This window comes from Gymnogyps californianus, chromosome 24 (genome assembly GCF_018139145.2).
Source record: "Gymnogyps californianus isolate 813 chromosome 24, ASM1813914v2, whole genome shotgun sequence".
Classification (NCBI taxonomy): Eukaryota; Metazoa; Chordata; class Aves; order Accipitriformes; family Cathartidae; genus Gymnogyps; species Gymnogyps californianus.
The window spans coordinates 1,768,976-1,791,330 of NC_059494.1; the positions used below are offsets into that span (position 1 = coordinate 1,768,976).

At 42.5% G+C, this 22,355-nt stretch overlaps 1 protein-coding gene across 2 annotated transcripts in view; it reads left to right on the forward strand.

Moving 5' to 3' along the window:
* The window catches only part of ELL (elongation factor for RNA polymerase II), a 55,741-nt gene that overhangs the window by 27,886 nt on the left and 5,500 nt on the right, over positions 1-22,355 (forward strand). For both annotated transcript variants that reach the window (XR_007767687.1, XM_050910688.1), the window contains exons 3-9: positions 3,916-4,037; positions 4,333-4,496; positions 7,431-7,684; positions 10,621-10,745; positions 14,156-14,252; positions 17,349-17,844; positions 20,768-20,834. Coding sequence is in view for 1 of the 2 variants with exons in the window: in XM_050910688.1 (XP_050766645.1) it covers positions 3,916-4,037; positions 4,333-4,496; positions 7,431-7,684; positions 10,621-10,745; positions 14,156-14,252; positions 17,349-17,844; positions 20,768-20,834 (1,325 nt within the window). In the remaining variant the exon portion in view is untranslated. The remainder of the gene's footprint in view (positions 1-3,915; positions 4,038-4,332; positions 4,497-7,430; positions 7,685-10,620; positions 10,746-14,155; positions 14,253-17,348; positions 17,845-20,767; positions 20,835-22,355) is intronic.

Sequence of the window (22,355 nt, forward strand, 5' to 3'; positions counted from 1 at the left end):
AAAAATAAATATTTAATGCACTTAATTATATTTGAGCCCTTAACTTCCAGAGAAGAGTTTTTGGTGAAAGAGCTGCCAGTCACCTGTAATTACAGTCTGGGCTGAATAGAAAAGGAGCGAAGCAGCACAATTGCGTCTGATGTTGCCATTTAAAGAGCGAAGCGTTGAGCCCTGCACAGTGTGAGCAGCGCCGGGGCGTTGCGGGTGGAAGGAGGATGTTGGCAGCACAGAGCTGACCTCTGCTTGCCTCGTTTTCAGCTGTTTAATTAATTGCACTGTCGAGTAAAGGCCAAAGGTAGAGCTTTGAAGAAAGCGAGATCGAGTTCAATTGGGGCAGATAGAAAGAGCTCTTTGTCCTTTTATTATTATTTTTACTGGGTATGACAAGAAGCTGGCAGCTGCGTAACCATCTGTTTTTAAGTGTAGTACTCGTATATGTCATGATTGTGCCCTGCTTTAAAGAACTGACGACAGGGCTTTAAATGCTTTCTAGTGAGCCTCCTATCAGTTGGACTGAAAAGATAATTTCAGTCATTTAACAAGTTCTCAAATTCAGATGATGACATTAAAACATATTTGTTTAGCTGTTTATTTTTGGAATGCGCTTTCTTTCACTATACCTTAATTCCCCAATTTGTTGCCTTCCCATTTTGCTTCCTAATAAATGTTGCTATGGAGAAGATTTCTCATTAACTTTTGAGGGTGGTAGGTTTTGTATGTAGCACAAATGTCAGAGTGTGATTTAAAGCAGCGTCCAGTGATACGAGATTTTAACAGTGTGACTTTTCTGTGTAAATATCCCTCTCGCAAGAAGGAAAAAAAGGTAAAGTACTCGATGATTGGGGGAGGCAGGACATAAACTAAGACTTTAAAACAAACTGCTGCTTCCTTAATTTAATTCTCTAGAAGCCTTTAAATTACTGTGTCCGTCTTTTGTTTTGTTTTGTTTTTACTTACCTATTCCTGGTGTTAGTCTAATGAATGCTGTCAAGGATACTCTCAGCTTCTAATACACAGAAAAAAACTTTCATGTTTAATACTCTAATTAACTAGAGAAGGGAATTGGCCAGGAATAAAGCACAGGGTCAGCAAGGTGGCAGCTCTGTCGGGCAGGTGCTGAAAGGAGGGTGTCGGTGGTTCTAGCCCAAAATAAACCAGCTGTTTCGGTGACAGGGGACGAAACCTCCTGCATGGATCCTGGTCTGGATCGAATCCCACGAGAGTTTCTATAAACTGTGGACTGTAAATGATCTTTGCCTTGGGATGCATTTCTTTATATGCATCTAGTGCTAGTCTCGTTAATTACTTTTTCAGTGCAATAATCTGTGTAATAATCAGAATTTCAGTAGTAGTAACTAGGTTGTAATTAGCAGAGTGTTACTCTGCTTTGAGATGCTGAAATGGGACTATCTGGATATTCCTTAAGAGCAGCACCTGTTTGTTAGTTTTTCATCATGAACTGGATCTTCTTGGATAGTTTTGTAAGTTTATATGGAGTCTTGAGCATTTTGCTTGTTTCGACATGCACGTAAATTAGAATTTAAGAGCTTGAGTACCAAAGCATTACAAATGGTGGTAGTTGTTGGTGTGCGTAACTACAAGAAAGGCTGAAGATGCTTCTGTTTCGGTAGAAGCATGTGCAGAATTAGAGCTTAGGTTGGATCAAATTTGCAGGTGCTCGCTGGGGGGGAGCTGAGATCGGGGGAGTAGGGAAAGAACTGAACTGGGGAAAAAAAAAAAACCCTTCAGGTGCCAAATACATGTATGTTCATGCAGCTTTCTTAAATATGACTGTTAGGAACAAAATGTCTTAACTTTACGTGATTGGAAAATATGACGTTTTCCCCTGTTTCTTGGGATGAACTTGTGCTGGTATTAATAGAGGAAGGTGAAATTGCCATTCAGAATGAGCTGTACACAGATGAATATTACTTGAAAGAAAAAAAACAGAAGTCACATCTGTACTGAGCTATTTTTAAGTGTCTATGGTTACTGGTGTAATACTCAGCACCAAAATTAGGGCTCCCTCAAAGCAGTTACCATGCTGATTTGGTGGCTTGAGAAACCTTCTGTTTCAGCTAAAAATAATTCCTAGATAACGGCCAGTTTGCATACGATACACTTTTCAGTACTGGAACGAGCAACATTTAAGGCTGAAGTGACTCTCGCTCTTGTCTCATTTTACGTCCTTTGAAGAAGCTGCAGAAACTCCACAAAAATGCCAAAGTCAGGGTGCTCAGAGCAGCTGTTTTTTACAATGGTAAATGAAGAGCTAGAAGCAAGTTATTTTAGTGTGTGAATATATGATTTGGTTACATCCTCCAGGTTTTATTTTACAAACCCGTGGCGTGCAGCACAACCCGCTCCCCCAACGAACAGCACTAGAAGCTGAACAGACCCGTTGCATTTACCTTCTTGCCCCGTTCCCAGCAAATTAACTAGCGGGTGAACGGTGCCAACTGTAAAATACCCACAATCTACTGTTTACATAACTTCGACTTTGTGCATATTCTCAGCTCGCTTGTAAAGCAGAAGAGAATTTTATTTGTTCTGGATGGGTGGGGGCAGAGGGTGCTGGGACAGATTAAGGGCTCAAGGCTGCGGTGCACGTTTGGCAGGGGAGATAACAGGGTTCAGCTGCCGCTGCCGGAGGGTCAGCGCTGCCCGTCAGCGCCCGGATCGCCACCAAATCTGCTCCGAGTATTTTTAGATCCGGATCCTGGGACTGCACGGGGGATAACTTGTCCTTCTGTATAAAACATGGCTCCAAGTCTGGGTTTCTTGGCTTGCTGTTTCGAAAGAAGGGAAGTCTGTTTTGAGGGCTGGCTGGAGGATAGCTGGTCTTTACGGAGAGTAAATGGAAAATGCTGCACTGGCTCAGATCGATGCAGGTCACACAAGTGTTTGGTGCCGCTTCTGAGAACATCTCTGTGGTTTAGCAAAGTGGCACAGATGCACTGGGTTTCCAGGCTGCTGTAGACGTCTGAGGTCAAAGGGAAACCACCTAGAAACCCTTCTGTAGCAGCAGTAATCTTTTATGGAGCACAGTCATATGTGGATGCCACGAGTTGGTTTGCTAGGCGTATATATTTTGTGCATATATGTGGCAATCTGGGTAAATATAAATCTGTGTGGTAGAGTGTAGCCTAAAATAGGTTGAAGCTGATGTTCCTTCTGTCTCATTTTCTGGAAGCCATCTTAATTATCAAATATTGATGTGATAGTAGAGCTCAGATGCTGAGATTTATGTTGGATCTTGAACGCAGAGGGGAAACAGTTTCCCTTTTGAAAAATGAATGGCTGGAGGGAGAAAAACAGTGCAGATCACTGTAGAGTTGTCTGCGGAGCACACTTAATGCTTGATTAAATATTTAATTTAGCGGCAGTGTCACACTCTACTGTGAGCCATGAAATCTCGTTATGGAATTATAATCTCTTAAAAAAGAATAAGCATGCTACCTAGTGACCTGACTTGTACTATGTTTAGTGCTGGATCACTAATTCTAAAGAAACAAGTCTCAAGTGCTTTAAATTGAATATAAACAGTGGTAGCAAGTCTGTTTTGAGCCTGAATCAATAGAATTGGGTCAGATTCCTAGAACAAGATCATTGTGGGCTCTGCTCTGAAAGGCAGCAAGCCACCAGCTCAGATCTCTGTTCTGTTGCAGACATAGCTGTCTTTTTAGCTGTTCTTTACATCTGTCTACCTCTCACCTTATCTTTCCAGTGCGTATAGTTTTGTTAGCTTGAATCCTTCTTGTAACTTCTTGCTCTTCATAGTCTCCTATGGAGTAATCCATATGCTTTACTTATAGTGGGTTGCAAAATGGCTAAAAGCATAGTGACTGCTGAAAAATTGAATTTTGTGTTAGTGTGGGCTACCCAAGTGACCAATATTTTCCTCCTTCCAAACAGCACATCGCAATTCCAAGGCCTGATCGACCTACGGAAGTGCGGACTTTCACATTTTATCTTTCAAATATTGGCAAGGACAGCCCCCAAGGGAGTTTTGACTGTATCCAGCAGTATGTATCTAGGTGAGTGGTGCAGCAAAAGAAAATCTAGCCTTTTCTTTTTATATCTTGTGTGGAATCTTCTCCCTAACAAACCTGAACAAAACTTAATACATGTTCCTTCTTTTTAGAGTCTTTCTAATCTGTTTGCGTGTGTATATTTGGGTAAGGAGGCACTCACAGAAGAATCTGTTTACCTCTCAGCTTCTTTCTGTCCTCTCCTATTATTTAGATAATGTAACCTCAGTTATTCACCAGTGACAGAGATGTGTGCATTTGCAGTGTTGGGAATATCTTTTCCATTGCATTTCTTTTGCAGCAATGGCAATATCCATTTGGATTGCCTTGGAAGCATACAGGATAAAATCACCGTGTGTGCTACTGATGATTCCTACCAGAAGGCAAGGCAAAGCATGGCACAGGCAGAGGAGGAGACTCGCAGCCGGAGCGCTATAGTCATTAAACCTGGGGGGAGATACGTAGGTAAGCAGCAACTTGATTTGGGGGTGTCTTCACTAGCTTCTGAAGTCAAATGCTGACGTTTGTTTGCTTGACCATGAAAGTCTTTAACAAGTACCTGGCAGTTCCTTATGGGTGTCTGATTTATTAGGGTGCTACTCTCCTTGTATTGTGACTTCTTCATGGCTTCCGTCTTCACCCTAGAACATGTGTGGTGGTGTTCGTGTGGCCTCTGAGGATTGCCTGTGTGCAGTCACATCACTCTCTGGCATTGTTTCATATTTGTCACGCGGTGATGCTGAGAGAATACTGCTGATCCATCAGAAGTGTCTGTGCTCGTAGCGAAGTCAGCTAAAATGTACCACTGCTGTTGTCACACATCTGGTGTGTGCCTGCACTTCAGACCATAACATGCAACATCTAGGATGCAGATAGCAGTGCCCTTGTGTTAATGAACAAAGAGACTAAAGCAGTGCTGCTGACTGCAGCCGTAAACAAACCATCTTACTGTGACAATGAAAGGAGAATCTTAGGAAATAAAACTGTGGCAAGTATCAGTGGGCTCCAGAAGGAGCTTGCAGAGACCTAGCTTTGGGCTCAGGTCCCTGCTTAACCTCAGTCTGGTCACAAACTCAGGGCACAAAGATTAACCAGAAAGCAGAGTTTTGGGGGGTTTTTTTGAGCCAGCTGTTTTTTCTGCAGCCCATGTGGTCTATAGCCAGTCTCTTCTCAGAGGATGTCTGTGATGAAAATGTTGAGTTGCAAAATGTAGAACTGACCCTGACTCATTGTTTTATCAGCCAAGTGCTCGAAGCTGAGAAATAAGATAGTAATCAGGAAGGAAATGCATTGATTTCCTGTAGACTAGAAGATTATTTTGTTTAGCTTATATTTGAGAACATTACAGTAAGTGGATGAAGTTGTTAGGCTTGTGAGGGAGAAGATTCTCAAAGCAAATTGCTTCCCGGAAAGATAGAGCAAAACTTTTGATTTAAAAATACTCTTGCTGAAACGTTTACCGCTCTGAAATGGAGGTACAACCATGTAAAAAGCAGTGGAGTGCATGCTGCGTATATAAGATGTCAGTGTTTAAGACAGGAGGAAAGCACTGGTCCAAGAAGGAAGAGCCTGGACAAGGACAGTCCTCTTGTGGGATACGCACGTGTTTGGTGTGCCAGCACCATCAGCTGATTCACTTGCAGGCTAGTCTGGAGGGAGAAGCCTGGTGCTCACATTTCCATGAGAACACGGAGCTCAGCACTTAAACGTCAGTGGAGACGTTCCAGGCAGCTCAGATGTGGAAGAATTTATATGAAATGTTGAAATTGGAGATCAACGGAACAGTATGGATGTGAACTAACACTCGAACGAATATATATGTAAATAGGTAGCTGATATGTCTGCAGGGGGATGTGTGTGCTTATAGACACACTAAATATGTGTGTATACATCTATATATATGCACATGTATAAATATTTTAAAAGGCTTCGTGTTCTGGCTTAACTTAGTTTTTTCTTTTCCTATCATTGCGCGTTTTGGCTCCAGCCTTAAGTGGAAATGTCCCAGTGCGTTTTTGCTGTTCATGACCTGGCAAGAGTTAAGGGAGTTCTAGAAAGCTGACGAATCTTCTCTTGTCCCATTTCTGGAAATGAAGTCCAGTTGACCTCTGAATTTTGGGATGTTTAATGTGTGAATTGTTGTTTTTCTCCCTCTCGTCTTAACTCAGCCCTGCCGACGATGGGTTGTACTTACTTGCATCAGCATGGTGCGTAATAAAAAGCCAGGAAATGGGGACTCAGTTATGCAATCTACATTTCAGTAAAATAAACACTGCAGACAATCACCAATATCTTCAGATGACTCAGTTGAAAACATTGCTTCCTAGCAGTGGAGAATTGCCATGCTGAAATAAACCTCCAAAATTCTTGCAGTAAATGCTGGATGTTGTTTGTCCTAGTGAAGGTCAGTCTCTTGAACCGAAGTGATTATTGATTGCACCTCCATGTTTTAGACCTTGGAACCTACAAATTTTCTTTTTCAATTTGCTGGTTTTGCCTTTGGTAGCAGGAACCTGCCTTTGTGACCTATTTCTGTATTGAAAATAGTAAAATTCTTTGATTTGCGCTTTAAGTGATGTGGGATTTGTGTTAGGTTTCTAGTTAAAGCTGTTTTTCAATAGGAATGGGAAAAATGAATTGTTGTACAATGCTGTCAGAAACCAAGAACCACATTTGGGACAGAGTTGAGGAAGCTGCCTCTGAGGGCTTGAGATGAACTTTTGGGACAGCTTTATGTTCTCACATATACATAAATGTAATTGGAAGGCGAAGCAGTTATTACTACAGTGTAGAAGGGGTTATTCTATTAGAATAGACAGCACACTAATGAATAGGCTAATGTATCAGTGTTAGACCCCATTCATGTGGCTGTGTTTGGCAGGGGGAAGGGAGGTAGACCCAGCCCCATAAAGTTTCTATTGTTCTAAAAGCAGAAACATCTGCTGGAGTAGCATTTTTGCTGAGATCAGCAGCAGGGAGCCGCTCGTTGACCAGTTCTGGTCTTTCCACTCCATATTTCGACTCTTCTACATAATAATGCAGAATTTCTTCTCATAGGAAGGGAAAAAATGGTTAGATTAACTGTGAGGATACACGCACTTGGGATAAATGAAAAGCTGGCAAACAAAGAGAGCTTTATGTGAGCTTGTGGCCAATAATACTCAGGTTTCCAGAGCTTGGTGTTGCTATTTACTTGTTACAAGCTTGTCATGAATCATAAAACTCATGGGATACTCGTCCCGGCGGCGTATCGGAACGGATGGGGTGTGCTGGTTGTGTTTGTCCTTCATTGTCATCTTTTGGCACTTCAGATGGTGTAATGAACTCCATATACGTGTTGACAGACCACTGGCCTTTGCAAGGTGACTGCTGCAGTTCACTATTCTCATCTCATTTTAGGCAAAAAGGTTCAGGTGCGTAAACCTGCACCAGGAGCTTCCGATGCTGTTCCGTCCAGGAAGCGCCCAACGCCAGTCAACCTTGCCAGTGCAATAAAGAGAGGCAATAGTGCGATTTCTCAGAGACCCTTCAAAGATAGGGTTGTGCATTTACTGGCACTAAAGCCTTATAAGAAACCTGAACTTATTCTCAGATTGCAGAAGGATGGACTTTCTCAGCAGGACAAGGATTTGCTGGACAACCTTCTGCAACAGGTTTGTACTCTGGTGAAGGCAACAATTTAGGTAAAGGGAAACGTCTTCTCAGAACGGTAGTACCTTCTGTATTGGTCTGAACGTAACCTGTGTATCTCAAAGCTGCAGCTGAATGTTTCTCTAAAGGCCGTGTCCCACAGAAGTTTGCAATTCACGTTACTATTTTGCTAGACATAGCAGAAGCTTCTCGTGTATACGCCTCGGCTTAGGTGTATGCAACTGAGCTGTATGATTTCGGTTCACCGGATCAGTCACATAAGAGGAACACTTTTGGTTGGTCATCGGGAGAATTATCTAACAGAGGATTTACGAGCTTTGTTATAACATATAAATCTATTTTATGTATTTTTATTAACGTGGACATAAAGGAACACGTTCTGTATTGATACATGTAATGTTTCCTATGTGAAGGAAAAAATATGTCCCTCCACTAAGCTTTGCATCTTCTTTGTATTGTTCAGACCCATGCCTTTCCTGCTTAGAAGTGCAACTGGTTAGGTGTGAAGATCATGCAGCTTCTTGCAAAGCATATTATTTGTATGTCAAGTGTGAAGGCTGTCTCCAAGCTGAATCAGTTCTTAACACTTTGAGTCATGTTGAAGGTGCCATTTTAGGAATTGCAGTAAATACCTTTATTGCTCTCTCAGTGCAACATGCATCATGGATATTTATTTAAATGCTGCAGCTGCCCTCTTTGGTATTGGATTTTTTTTTTTTTTTACTCCTTTCCATAGCTGAAAAGAATGAGACAGTGAGGAGTTAGTTTGCCCAAGGGCACAGGGCAGGTCATACTGAAAATGGAGTTATTGCTGGCACAACTTGCTCTTTCCCTAATTTTAATCCTGTAGCCCTCAATTTTCCAGCAGTGCTAGAATTCTTTTGAGCACCCTTTTGAATGCTATAAATAGGTTTAATACTAGAAATACTGTTTCTGATAATCACCTTTTATTGATGCTCTCACAAACCCCTAGCAGGCAAGTGGTGTGTTCGGCAGTGTCCACAGTGTGAGCCTGATTGGGCTAAATGCTGATTTGGCTGTAAATGTATTGCTCGTAAACTTAATCTCCTTTCATCGCTACCAGGGCTCCCATCCACAGGCAGACGCAGATAAGCTAAAAATTACAGGCTGCGTTAAAGCTACATGCCTAAATACGTCTAGGTGTGCGTTTCATTGTACTCTTGCATCTCTCATAGGACTCTGTGTTCCTGCTGGCCTTTTTGCCTCATTTTGCAAGGTTTCTATTTTTGGGAGGCCTGGGGTGGAGCTTGCAGAGTCCTACACCAGCAAAACAAGGAGGTAGCAGCTCTCAGCCTATGTGCAGAGAAAATCTGAGTTGTTCTTCTGCCTGGGCTACAAGCCTTGCCGAGCAGCGTCTCCCGCTGTAGAAAGCAGCAGTAACCGGAGAGATTCTCGGAGAGTTTTTGAAAAAGAACCTGGCTTTGCTTTTGTCTCTTGGGCATGTTTACTGGGATATCTAAATGTAAAACACAGCTCAAATTCTTCTTGTATTTTGGCTCAGGATTTTGGAAAGCTGACAGAACTGAAAGGAAAAACAAAGTGTTCGTCATGTAAACTGATAAGTGAAAAATAAAAAGCACAGTTATCAGGAGAGCTTTGCTCTATTAGTTCTGCAGCTTTTTGCTTTTCAATTCATAGATTTTTTAATATTAGGTTGTAGTCTCCCTAAAGCAAAAGCAGAAGAATTAACAACATCTTCAGTTAATTCAAGACTTTCCACTCCTTCACGTGCTTTTCTGAGGCTATCTTACTGCTGCGTGGATAATAGAAATTCATAAGCACAACCATCTCCTGAATGGAGCGAGCAGTGGAGAACACTAATCCTTAAACAGATGCACGATATCTCCACTGACTGAATAAAAGCAAATTTAAGGCTTTGTTTTCTTTCTAAACTTGCAGTGCTCTACAATCACCTAAGAAGGGTTCACTAGGACAGTAGCTGTGAAAGCTTAATTGGGGCTCTTTGGTTTGTGCTAACACTGTATTTTTCAGATGTGTAACCAGCAGCAAGAAGTTAAATTTTCAGTCAAGCTGTGGAAAGACTGATTAAAGTGGGATAACTCTTAGCAAGTTGTTTCCATTCTAATACAATTCTGCTTGTTCCAGCAGTGTTTCCTATCCGTGTAGGCACCATGCAGAGTTCTGTGGGGAAACTACACATGATAGAATTGGATAAAATGTCAGAAAGCTTCTCACGCAAGTGTACCGAGCTAGCTGCAGCACATGATTTAGGTGCAATGCTTTCTTGTAAAACCCTGGGTTATAAGCTGGTAATCACAGGTTTTGTTCTTGCCCTGAAGTAGTCCTCGGAAAAGTTCTCCTCCATGAAATCCAGCAGATGATCCTAGCGCACTGAACTGCACAGTGTAACCTGCAAGCTCCCTAATGCATTATATTTGCAAGGCATTCTCTTCACTGCTCTTTGAGAAAGTAGCTGTCACCTGTTTTACTGGCTTGTTAGTGAGAAATTATCTTCTGGCAATTGTTAACTAAGCTATCGCCGCAATAGTTCCTCTATCAGCTAATAGACTGCACCATTTTAGCTATCGGACAGGCGTGATAAGTGAACTGCCTGTTCCCACTAGGGTTTATTTCCAGGTATTTCCATAAACTGATGTTGTACTGCTCCAGACTATCCAAGCTGAATAATCTGTTTAGATATGACTTGTTTCCCAGTAAACTGGATATGCTTTGAAAACTCATAATAAACTATTGCAATGACAAGGCAAAAGGAAAGGCACAGTTTGATTAAATAATCTAAATAATTAGGAAATGAAGTATAAAGTCTCTCCTTGTGCTCTGACACTACTGACTGCCGCCAACTCTGCTGAGGTTTTGCCTACATCTTAGCTCTCTTTTGTTAGAACAAGTGAGAAAATTAAACCTAACAATTTTTTGCAAATTACTTTTGTTTCAGGTGGCAAATTTGAGTGCCAAGGACAGCACTTTCACACTGAAAGATTGTGTATACAAAGAAGTACAGAAAGACTGGCCTGGCTACTCTGAAGGAGATCAGCAGTTGCTGAAGAGGATACTTGTTCGGTAATTATTCCATCTTCTCTGTAATATCATCTGGAGCTTGAAAATACTGGGCCAGGTCAGTTGCTATAAATCAGGGTAACCGAAGTCAGTAGAACTATGGTAAGTTGAGTGTTTGACTTATTTTAACATAAAGTAAATCTGTTTATCATCCAGGCAGCTGTAGAAGTTGACACAACTTGAATATCAAAGTGGACGCACTCTTCAGATCATCCTAGGTTGCCTTTAAATCATTATACTAAAAGCTAGGGGAAGAATCTGGATGGGGAACAAAAGCTGTTACATTTAAAAGTTAATGGTGGCTTAAAATCCTGGGAGATGAATGGATTAAGGCAAATGTGTCCAGCTCAACTCTCCATTGAAACTCTCCTTTCCTTTTTCCATATCTTCTTGTACGTGGCTTCCTGTGCAGACTGCCGTGTTTGTTGAAGGCAAGGAGAGAGACGTTACTGTGCAGCCACGTCCCCGGCTGTCTTGCTCAGCCGCTTCTGTGCTCTGTTATGTGGATGTCCATATCCCTCTGGAGCTGTTTGCTTTGGAGACTTTGCTGCTTAATTTCTGTAGTGTTATTTGGATGTTTGTTTACTGTGTTTTTCTGGTGTTGCAAATTCTGTTAGTATCACAGTCGCCCTGCAAGATTAAGATTTGATTGAGGTAAGGGATGCATGAAAAAGCACGAGGCAGTTCTGTAGAGATAAGTCCCCTAAAACGCGTGCTGGATGTCCTGCTGCCCGTACAGTGTAATCCTCGCTGTCCAAGGGATACCTGTTCTCATGTGCCTTCCTGAAAATAGCCCTTAACAGAGTTAGTTGAAATGATAGCTTTGTCTCATTGGTTGCTAAAGGTTTTTTTCCTCTACAGATATTTTCCCTTAGGTGAAGCCTCCAAGCTTGGAAGCTTTTGGCTGGCAGGCAGCAGGGAAAGAGAACATCTCTCTCAGGTTTCTAAAGGAGAATTCTGCTCTGAGTGTTTATATTTCCTTCTCTGGGTTTTCAGTGTGTTTATACTGACTTGGTACAGATTTTGTAATGCAGGTAGATTTTACTTGACTTCTTTTTGGACTTATTTTACTGCGCTTTTGGTTAAGATTAAGTAGAGCATGCTCTGTTTGAACAGTTTCCATGATTTGAAAGCACAATTGGCTTGGAGATGAGACTTTGTTAAACCAATAGAAACTTGCACTTAAAGTGCTTTGGCGTGCTAAAGAAAAATCAAACTTGTTTAAATGGCCTTGCTGCTGAATTATAATTAAAAGGAAAAATACAACTGCCATGCAATCTTTATGGCTTTCAAAAAAGTTAATTCCTCCCTGTAGAAAGCCATGTTTACTGCTTTTTCTAGAATTGTGGCATTCAGTTATGCGAAGGTCTAAAAATAGACCTTGGAAAGGATGTATTCAACTGTACAAACAAAGACCCGCTCAGCCAATGCAGGTAATGAGGCTACAAAATGGAAAAAACATGTAGGGTTGAAGACAGTAGAAAAACATTCACAAAAAGGGCACAGGCACCAGACGTAGGGCTTTTACGTAGCTGGCTGTGGTAGTCTGTGTGGTTGCCTAGATCCAGCCAATTGTTAAATGTCCTCTCAGTTTTCAGGTCCGGTTACCACTCGACGGTTCAACGGCTGCAATAATTAGCACGTCTGCAAATACTAAAACTATATCTAACAGTGCTCGTGTCAGACTAACTCATTTTTCCTCATGTTGTTTGTGTTTTCCATCCTTCTTTCACCACTGTAGTGAAATGTTTTTCTGCTGTTACAGGAGCCGCTGAATTGAAAGTAGTCGTCTTTCATTCACTTTTTTTTAAATCCGTAATTAACGTGTTAGGACATGTGACAAGGTTGCTCAGTCTAGTCAAACGGCATCCAAAAAGCCACTTTCACTGCGGTGTTTATGGAATATCACTGTTCCCCTTCCTGTTTTCACAGTCTCTGAGTACTTTTCATGAGTTGATCCGTGGCTGTTGAGATTGTTCTAAATAAAATTAAACAAAGCAGCAACTGAAGCCAGAACAGCGGTGAAACTACAGATGTCTAAATGTTGCTGCAATACGGCCGAAGGTTCAAGCTCAGGTTAAAAGAAAATCTTGTAAAAGTCATGAGCGGTATCTCTGAAATAATCTTCCCAGTGTTTGAAAAATATGTGTGCGCTTTAAAGCCGATTACAGCCTCTTGTGGAAGAATTTAGACGTTGGTTATTTAGGCTGTACAGCTGGTGACAAAATGACTGCAGAGGTAGTTTATTAAAACCTTTAACCCTGAATTTTTTTTTTCAGCTTGACAGCTGCAACTTGATGCAACAGTAGTTTTTCCTGGGTGATTAATATATGGGCAATCTGGCTGGTGTCAGAAGAGTAGGGCAAAGCTGGTGCGCTGTGAAACTTTACTCCGAGATCTAGAGAGCCCCTTGGGCGGTGGGGGAGTGGAGATACCCAGCGTGAATGTGAATTAACGCACTTACGTGATTAGAATGACTTGCATTGTACTTTTCTGCTACAAGAGGTTTCTATTGTTTGTCGAATACCGCAAATACAGACCAGAGTAGTGCTATTTTGCATGATGCAACTTAAAAGTATTATTATGAAGCCCTAAATGTAAATCCTAGTGGACCAATAATACCGTAACGGTTCCTGTTATAATCCTGCTTTTCCTGGACCCAGAGGGGCTTGCTTCTGAAAGAGGACTGCTGTTCCTGTAAAATGTTGTTTTAATGGTCCTAATGAGTGGGAGAACTTATTCCTCAACATCTGAACTTGAGTTTCAGCCCCTTTTCAGTGTGCTTGCTTTCTGAATTGTCTCATGAAGTCAGTTGTAACTGGGTGAGGCAAACTCAGCAGAAATTAGTTTAAATAATGTCTTGCTTATTAAGCTGTATTTCAGTCAGTAGCAAGAATATATATATGCTATACGCTTTAAAGTTCAGTGCCAGTTTTTACTAATCTGTATATGGATTATTTTTCTAAGATTGTAATTCATTTGCTGTAATACTTATGTCGCCAGTTCAAGAGAAAAGAGGTAAAACTGTTGGAAAATAAGTTCCATGCTCAGTAGGGAATCCTCTCGTGTGTCTGATAGCTCAGCCTGCCTCCTCCCTCCCTGCCACAACACCGGCAGTGTCTGTCCAAGGTGTTACCTCCATTCACAGAGAATTACAAAAATCATGGGAAGGCAAGAAAGAGATAAGCAATTCCCATATGTTGTTGATTGATAATTTCCTGTAGTAGTTTCTTTTTCCTAGATTTTGTCTGAGATTGAAACTGTAAGTGCCTGAACGAGCTACTCTCATGGCATCTTCAAGCAGTCAGAATTTGAGCCCACAAAAAGGCTCTTTGCTCTGCAGGAAGATTTGAAATACCATCTGTTGTCTTGTCAAGCATGGGATTTGAACAGCCCTAAATTCTGTTTTTCAGGAAACTCTGTCAGCCACAGAACAGTAGCGGTTTTCAAGGAGAAGCGCCTTCCCTGAGTCCACCAAAAGACAATGTGAACTCCAGCTCTCCTCCTCAGGTAGGTGATCCCTCTCCAAGGGTGTTGGGTCTGGTTAGCGCAGAGCCAGCAATTGGCTCCATCTGCTCTTGATGGAGTTGGTTGCTGGACGTTAGGTCCAGGCTGAGCTGTTCAGCCTGTCTGCACACTGTAATCACCTGCTGCTGGAGGCTGTTAGGTCAATAGGTTGTTGGGTTTTTTTTTCTATTTTATTAAGTTAGAGTCTAATTCTGGGTTTCCTCAGCATCTGTTTCTCCTCTGGATGTGGTTCGGTGACAGCCTATGGGGAGGATCTCTGACAGTGTGTCTTACGTTTAGTTTTAAGGGCTGAATTTTTTTCACGGTGCCTACATCCCTCTTGGAGTTCCTGGGAGAATGAGCTTGTGTTTTACTCATTACTAATAATTGACTGGAACGAAGCAGTAATAAGTAGCTCCCAAACACAGTTGAGTTATTAAAAACCTTGACCTTTTGCAACCTAATTGCTGTGACAGATCAGGGGCAGGTTGGTCTGCTCTTTGATTTGTTGAGATGCCAGTGCATGGAGCTGTGAAAAGTATGTTTTGACTGTTTTTCCGTGATAATAAACTGCGAAGGAGCTGCATTTGCTTGTGTGTTAAGCAGAGTCTGTCCCCACTCTTCTCAGTATCTCTTAGCGCAGGCATTTCTTGCTAGCATTGTGAAATGCCGGCTTCCCTTCTCTGCTGTGGGTCAGCCCAGACAAGTTGAGTATTTATTCTCCTCCTGCCAATGGAATGTGTAATGCCTACTTGTCTGGACAGACGCACTGAGGATTAGTGGCAAAGAATATTAACAGGTAAAGAAATTATGTGCTTTCTGGCAGTGAGAGGGAGGCAATTCCCTATTGAGAACAAGAACTGTGCAACTTGTTTGCCAGGTAGCTAATTCCAAATCCTCTCATGCTCTGCTGTGGGCATGTTCCTGGTGAATAAAGAACGATCCCCTTCGTTCGAGTTAGCTTGGAAAGACACAATGCTGTTAAGAGGCTGGTCTTGTGTTTTTCTTAACCTGACTCTGGAAAAAATGTAGGTTGAAAAATCATCTTGCTTCTGGCTGTACATATTTTGAAAGACTCAAAGGTCTGTAGGGGATGTTTCTGGTCTCTTGAGATGACCAAATTGAAACTTTGGGTGGTTGATTGGCTTGGATCTAGAAAAGGCTAGTGAAACAGGGGCAACCGAACATGGAATATAAATGTTTCCAGCAGTGCTTCTAACGTGGCTTGTGTCAGGCAGCAAACCACAGACTGCTTTTTATTGTAAGCAGTCATTTTTTTTTTAATACTCTATAGCTGTAGTTTCTATTTAGAGAAGGGACGCCTGCTAATGGTTGCAGTCCCAGCAGAGGACTGGGATTTGGTAGTCGGGAATGCAAAATATTTTGGGAAAGTTCAGTAGTGGAATGAAGGTGACGAAAAAGATTGGTCTGGTAATTCTAAGGAAGCATGGCAGAGCAGGTATCGCATGCATATACCACCTCATAGCCAAAGAGGTAAAGTTGGTGAAGCTGGTATTTGTTGGCTTTAGAGAAAGGATAGTAATAGACGGCAGTTCTTAGATCTGTCGCCTGTTCTGAGACCTGTAGTCAAAGTGAATGGCCCTTCCTTTTGGGAGATGGACGCTGCTTGTGTTCTGCTGGGAAGGCAGTGATGTTGCAAAGCTGGTTCGACGTGCTGTCCTTGGCCCTTGAGCTCTGTGGCAGTATGAGCAGCTCCTCTTCGTAATTACCTTGTCAGGTGGAAAGGCCTCCTGCCACTGAGCAGTGTCCTTGAGACCCCTGGAGTCAGCAAAGAGAAATAATAACTGGGGGGGAAAGGAGTGAATTGGTGGCTCCCTGACAAAGCAGCCGTGCATCCAGCTGCACTTCTGCGACAGAACAAAATTTCCATTTGCAAACATGTCGCAGTCCTGCCTGAGACATAAAGAAAACAATAAAATATCCAAAAGAAATAACTAGAACTATCGCTTGTTTTCCTCTGGGCACTAAATAATCTTTCCTCAGAGTTTCTGCAGCCCTGTGCTGCCAGGCAGGCACACACCGCTGCACTGATGGCTGTCCAAGGTAATTTTGGCTGGCTCGGGCTGGACTGAGCCCGACAGCCGTAGTTCTGGCTCTGCGTTGAGCTGCTCTTTCTGCTGACTGATGGACGGGTTCTTCCGCGGTGCAGCTTCCCCAGGCTAACCCGCAGTCTGTAGGCAACTGCTTACTGGGAGGTATGGGCATGCAGAGCTTCTCCAAGCCCTACCTGTGACTGCCCAGGTAGGGCTGATGGGGACAGTTGGGAATCACTTCTCTCTCTACACTTCCTATTTAAAAAAGTGATACTCTGGTCATGTTGGCCTGTGTGACGTGGCTTTTAAAACTGCTGCAGATGTCCTCTTTTGCCTTAAATTCTGAGAACAGTTGACACTGTCTTGCCTCTTCTGGGAAATGCCTCTTTGTTGAGAAGAGGAAGGAGTGGTATTGCAAGGGTAAAGTTGTTGACCGCAGAGTTGGTAAAATCAGTTGGGAATAAAATGCAGAACTTGTGAATCCCTCCCTGCTCCAGAGGTCTGAGCACATCTTTCCTTCGCAGGGACTTTGAGGTGCTCTAAATGTCATGCCAGGACCAGAAGGACGGATGTTTTTATGGTTGTTTCCGTTCTCTGCCAAGTGGCTGGGACAGGGGGAGGGTGAAGGACAGCGTTTTACTTCTAAAGGGCTAGATTTGAAATAAGATGCAATGAGAGCAGGCTGGGTTGCATGGCCTGTGTATGAATAGTGCGGGAGATCAATAATTGCTGATGTGATGGTGGGTTCCTGTAAGCTCTACCACCGAGCCGCGGGCTCCAGAGTGGCTGTCAGGATTGTCAGGAAGCGGCTTGGGATGGATCAGCTTCTGTAGGACCTGGCGGTCCTGGAGCCTGTGTCCAGGACCAGCCTCTGAGCTGGGACACTTGCTGGCAGCTCTCATAGATAGCAGAGCTCTTTTTCTGGGGATACTTCTGTGTTCTCTGGTATTGCACCACCACCTAGTGGTAACAGCATCCAAAATTCTGGCCTCAAGACTTCAAGTTTTTTGTTTTTGTTTTTGTTTTTTTTCTTTTTCCTCCCCAGAAACGATCCCAGCCTCTGGAGTTTATCGATCCCCTGGCCAACAAAAAGCCCAGGATCTCGCATTTGGCTCACAGAACTCAGCCCACTTTCAACGGGAAACTGAATTCCTCCAACGGGAAGGACGCTCCTGCCCCTGCCCTGCCGCCAGCTCTCCCGGAGTCGGTGAGCTCCAGCTCCAGCCTGCCGGTGCTGGAGCTGCCGAGGCCTCACGATCCCCTTTCGGATGTCAGCAATGACCTGACTCACAACGGCAGAGACTGTGAGAACCCAGAGACGGCTGACAGACTGACTCATCCTTTGTCAACAGACTGTCCCCAAACGAGCAAGCACAATTGCAGCTCGTATGTAAAAACCAAGAAAAAATCCAAAAAGCACAAAGACAAGGAAAAGGAGAGAAAGGAGAAGAAAAATGAAGAGAAATGCAAAGAGGAGAAGCAGGACTGTGAAGTAATAAAAAATGCTGACTTAGTTAGTGTTCCCCAGGAACAGGTCACAGGTATGTACGGTCTGAGAGGTCCTCCTGTACTGCTGTGCTAAGATAATATTGGTATCGGCTGTGTATGATTTCTGCTCCAAATCTATTTGAGGAAAGAGGTTGCGTGTCCACTTGCAGAGACTGTGTGGTTAACGAAATAATACCGCTGTCCCTACCTGCAAATCAACAAATGTGCTTCCTCTCGAAAGAGGATATCAGGTTTTTCCTGTTTAACCTTTCATGCTGTTTGGAACTGCCTCAGACCGTGTCATGTTTCTCCTTGTTAAATTAAAAGCCGTATTAATATATGGGGATGAAAGGCAGACATCAAGATCTGTTGGAAAAAGCAGTGCTGCTTGATTACTTACGACTCTTCTGCTTGTGTTTGGTATTGTGATGACTCTTGTATTGATTTTTAACTCAGTAATGAAAAGTTAGTCACAAAAGCTTTTAATATTGGCTACAAAAGAAATGATAGATAAGTCTTGTGATAAATGCTGTTAGAGTAGTATACAACCAGCTCTTTCAGGGTGAAAGAGCTTCCTTGTTGTATCCCGCTATTACTCTGAATTTCTTTCTTCGAGGACTAACACACCAGTGAATCTGTTACCCGTTGAGATGTGATGAAAATGTTTCCCATCAAACCAGTGTATGTCTAAGTCAGTTCTCCATACTCTCAGAAGTTAGAGCAGAGAATATATGTTGGCTAATCCAATCCATTCCCCTGCCTGCTGCTTTCATTTTTTCTGCTGTTTCGTTAGGCTTTGTCACAACTCTCCAGAGCGCTGGGACTTCCCCTGCAACCTCTAGGAATATTGTAGTCCCGATCTGTTGTTAAATTTCTTTTTGCATCCATCTTGTTTTCCTTTGCCCCGTTACTACTTTCTAAGTTCCTCTTCATGCTTGGGGCATGAAAATCTTCCAGTTTTGGCTCAAAGGACAGTAACTTGAAATGGAAACTAATTTGTCGAATTCCTGGAGAGTTTCACAGGGCATTGGGGTTAATAGGATATTAGCTCTCACCTTCCCCACAGTCTTTGTAGCACCTACCAAATGCATTTTGATTGCTCACCAGTGATTTTTAATGACAGTCCATAGTTCTGATCGTTGTGTGGCACTGCAGAACCACACTCTTCAGATACTACTTCTGCTTTGATCTTACTTTTGTGTCAATCCTGGGTTTTTTCTGTGAATGTCGTTTTTCTTCCCCATGTACCTTGTGTCTTGAATGGTAGTGGATAGATACACACACATTCTCTCTCTAGATGTATATTTTTGTTAGTGTTTCTTATAAATACCAAAATACCCTGAATTCTTTCTTTGTGAAGTTGGATATATGCGAGGTAACGAATCTGAGCTGGACTTGGGAGTAACCATAAACAGGATGTGGTCAGTGGCTGCTCAGATCTCGTACAGCCAGCTCGCATCTGAATTGGGATCTTTTCCTTCTGTGCCTTACTTCATGCGGATAGCATGGGCCTAATCCTGCTCCTTTTGCCTGCAGCAGAGGGCTGACAGCCTTCCCTAAGTCCTGCCTGGGCCAGGGGCTGCAGGGAAGCAGAGTTTCTCCTGGGAGGTTTGTTCAAGAGGCGGTGGAGGGACCTTTGGGGTCCTTTCAGCAGTCAGTAGGTGGCACTCATAGGCAAAATAAACCTTTTTTTCCCTTTCTCCTCCATGATCTTCCTTACCCACGTTCTGCATCTTTCACGCTGGTGGTCAGGTAAGGATGAAAGCAGAATTGTCTGCAAACATCTGCAGTAGGAATTTGAGACTGGGGTGTTTATGATGACATTGTTTTTTCTGCCATTCTTCCATTCTGCTCGGGAAAGCCTTTCCATGGAAATTCAGAGAAAAAACGATTTTTAAAAAGATATAATTAGGTTATTGCTTTTACATGCCTGTGTTTATTACTGGGGCGTTTCATGCTCCCTACAGTTTGTCTGGGGTAATAACTGTAAAGTAGTAGTGTAGATGAGTGTAGGGACGGGTGAGTCTTGAGGCTCGCACGTACCTTTCCTGTGCATCTGGGGAAATTGTGCAATCAAGGTACTGCTTGCTCCAAGTAACAGACCTGGAAAGAAGAGGAAGGAAGAAATACATTTTTGCAAAGCGGATGAGTTAAATCCTTTGCAGCCTTCTCCACTTGCCTCTTATTTTGCTGCCTTCTCATGGATGCAGTTAACTTTCTGATTAGGGCTTTCAGTATAATACACAGTTTGAGAAATATCCCTTTTCAAACCTGTATCCAACTGCTTTCTTCATCCAAACTAATAATGCAGTGTTTGGTTTAGGTTGAGGATGGGGTCTGTTTCAGGCTCACGTTCAGAATCCCGTTCCTCCTGAGGTCTTTGGTCCCTTCACTTAAACTCCTAAACATTCTTAGTTGAGCCTTGCTTGATTCACGCTTCTTCAACTTCATAGAGCAGAGGGCACTTTGATTTGTCTACAGGGCAGTAGGGCTATGTGAGGAAAAAGCTGCATGCCTTAAAAACCTCTCTGTTGTACCCTCTAGGAATCCAGAGTATTAACAGTAGGAATCTATATGGTGTAGAATCAGGAGAAAAAAATGTACACCTTGCTCAGCTCTGTTCTGCTCATCTGGACTCATAAATTTGTTTGGCAGTTTAGCCGTGGTGATACCAGTGTTATCCCTCCCTGCAGGCAGTGTTTATAAACCAATTAAATTAAGATTTTTTTTTTTTTTTTTTGCTGTTCAGTGCATTGGCTAAGGTTGATATTGTTTTGCTGACAGACAAATATTAGAGATGCCTTGAAGTTTCAACCACCTTATTGTGCATCTTCTATCTTTGTCAGTTCAAAGCAAAACAGAAGTGCTTTAGAATTTGACAAACCGTATATTGCAGATAAGTTTGTGAATTTGAAGTTTAATTGCATAGAGCTTTAAAGTTTAAGAATGTCTATAAACAAGTTTTTATTTTTTCAGGTTTAAATGGAACATGCAATAATTCTAGTGTACCAACATCAACTTCAGAAATGCCAGATTATTTATTGTAAGTATATTTATCAGTTGCTTCATCATTTTGAGATCACGTTTCAAGCTAAAAATCACAGTGTACTGGGAATTTTTGTTGGACTTTATTGTTACCTGATAGAACTATGTAAGGTGGGTTTAAAATAAAAAAAGGACTAAATCCAACTTTGCAGATAGTTCCTGAGACTAAACTTGATATCAGATCCATTCTTTACCTCCTTGTGGAGTTCAAGGTTATCTTCCTATAAACCGATTGTTGAAATACTTCGAGAAACATTGCATACCTTGAAGGGGTTTGAAAGGATTAAACATCTCCATGTTACAGTTGGAAACTTTGAGAGGAGATGATCTGCTTTAATGTTATGGAAGACAGGGCATGAAAGGATTTTGAGAGGTTAGCTAATTCTTCCTCTGTTCAGAGCCAAGATCATCTACATAAACCAGTGAAATATTCTTCATGGGGAGGTTATAACCCATGGGTTAGGATGTGAGTTGTTTCACCTCTTGACTTTTTAATCAGATCCCCTTGAGGTTAATTAAACAATATAGTTGTCTGCTGAAGCACAAAAACCCCTGTGCATAAAGCCAAAAATCTGCATAAAGCCAAACCTGTTATAAACAAAGCTCTATGATAGCGAAGAAGTGTAGCTGTGGGCGACATTCCCTGTGCGCGTCTCGGCCTGGGTTTTTAATGCCATCGGATCTGGTTTGGCTGTGCTGTGATCACTCAGAGTGAAGAGACGGAGGAGAAGGCATCCACTCTTGGCTCTGCAGGAGCAGTCACTGGAGCTGACTGGAGGATATATAGGGTTCTTGTACGGTTACAAAGCTGTGGTTTGCTGGGCTGTATGAACCATACAAGCCACTGCCTCGAGTTGGCATTTCTAGTACCATTCAGAAGAATGCGGATGGCTGGGGTGGTTTTTTTTCTTGCAAGAGATGTGCTGACCCCTCCTGTAGAGGGGTATTGCAGCTCCTCGGTCCATCTCCAAAGAAATCCTGTAAGGTTTATGAACTCCTGTAAGGTCTGTTGTCTCACCTTTTTGGTACGATCTGACTGTTTTGGTGGTCAGCTCCTTAAATTACAAGAGCTATCGCTGCTGTTTTGATCAGAGACATATGTTTCATACCAGTAAGGACAACTTCCTTATCTCATAGTGTAGATGCTCATTTCTACTGACCCCTAGCAAAGACTCAGTTCTTGAAGGCTAGAGCGCATTTCAGTTAACAGAGTGAAAGTTTTCCCTTAATTTGATACCTAGGTTAGCTTAGGCATGTTCACGCACCAAGCTGGCACTGTTGCAGACAGAGTAAGGTGGCAAATTAGAGTCATCACCTATGAAAAGATAGGTTTTGCCACCAGAGAGGACTGGTTGCTGGGCTTTCTGCAAAATGTCAGGTTTAATGGCTTTTTGTTGAGCTGAATAACTTTCAAAGGATCTCAAAGGCGCATCTGTTAAACATGAGCTCTTGTGTGGTGTTCAGTTCACGTTGGGTATCTTCAGACGGTAGTGGAAATATGGTCAGTCTGTTCAACACG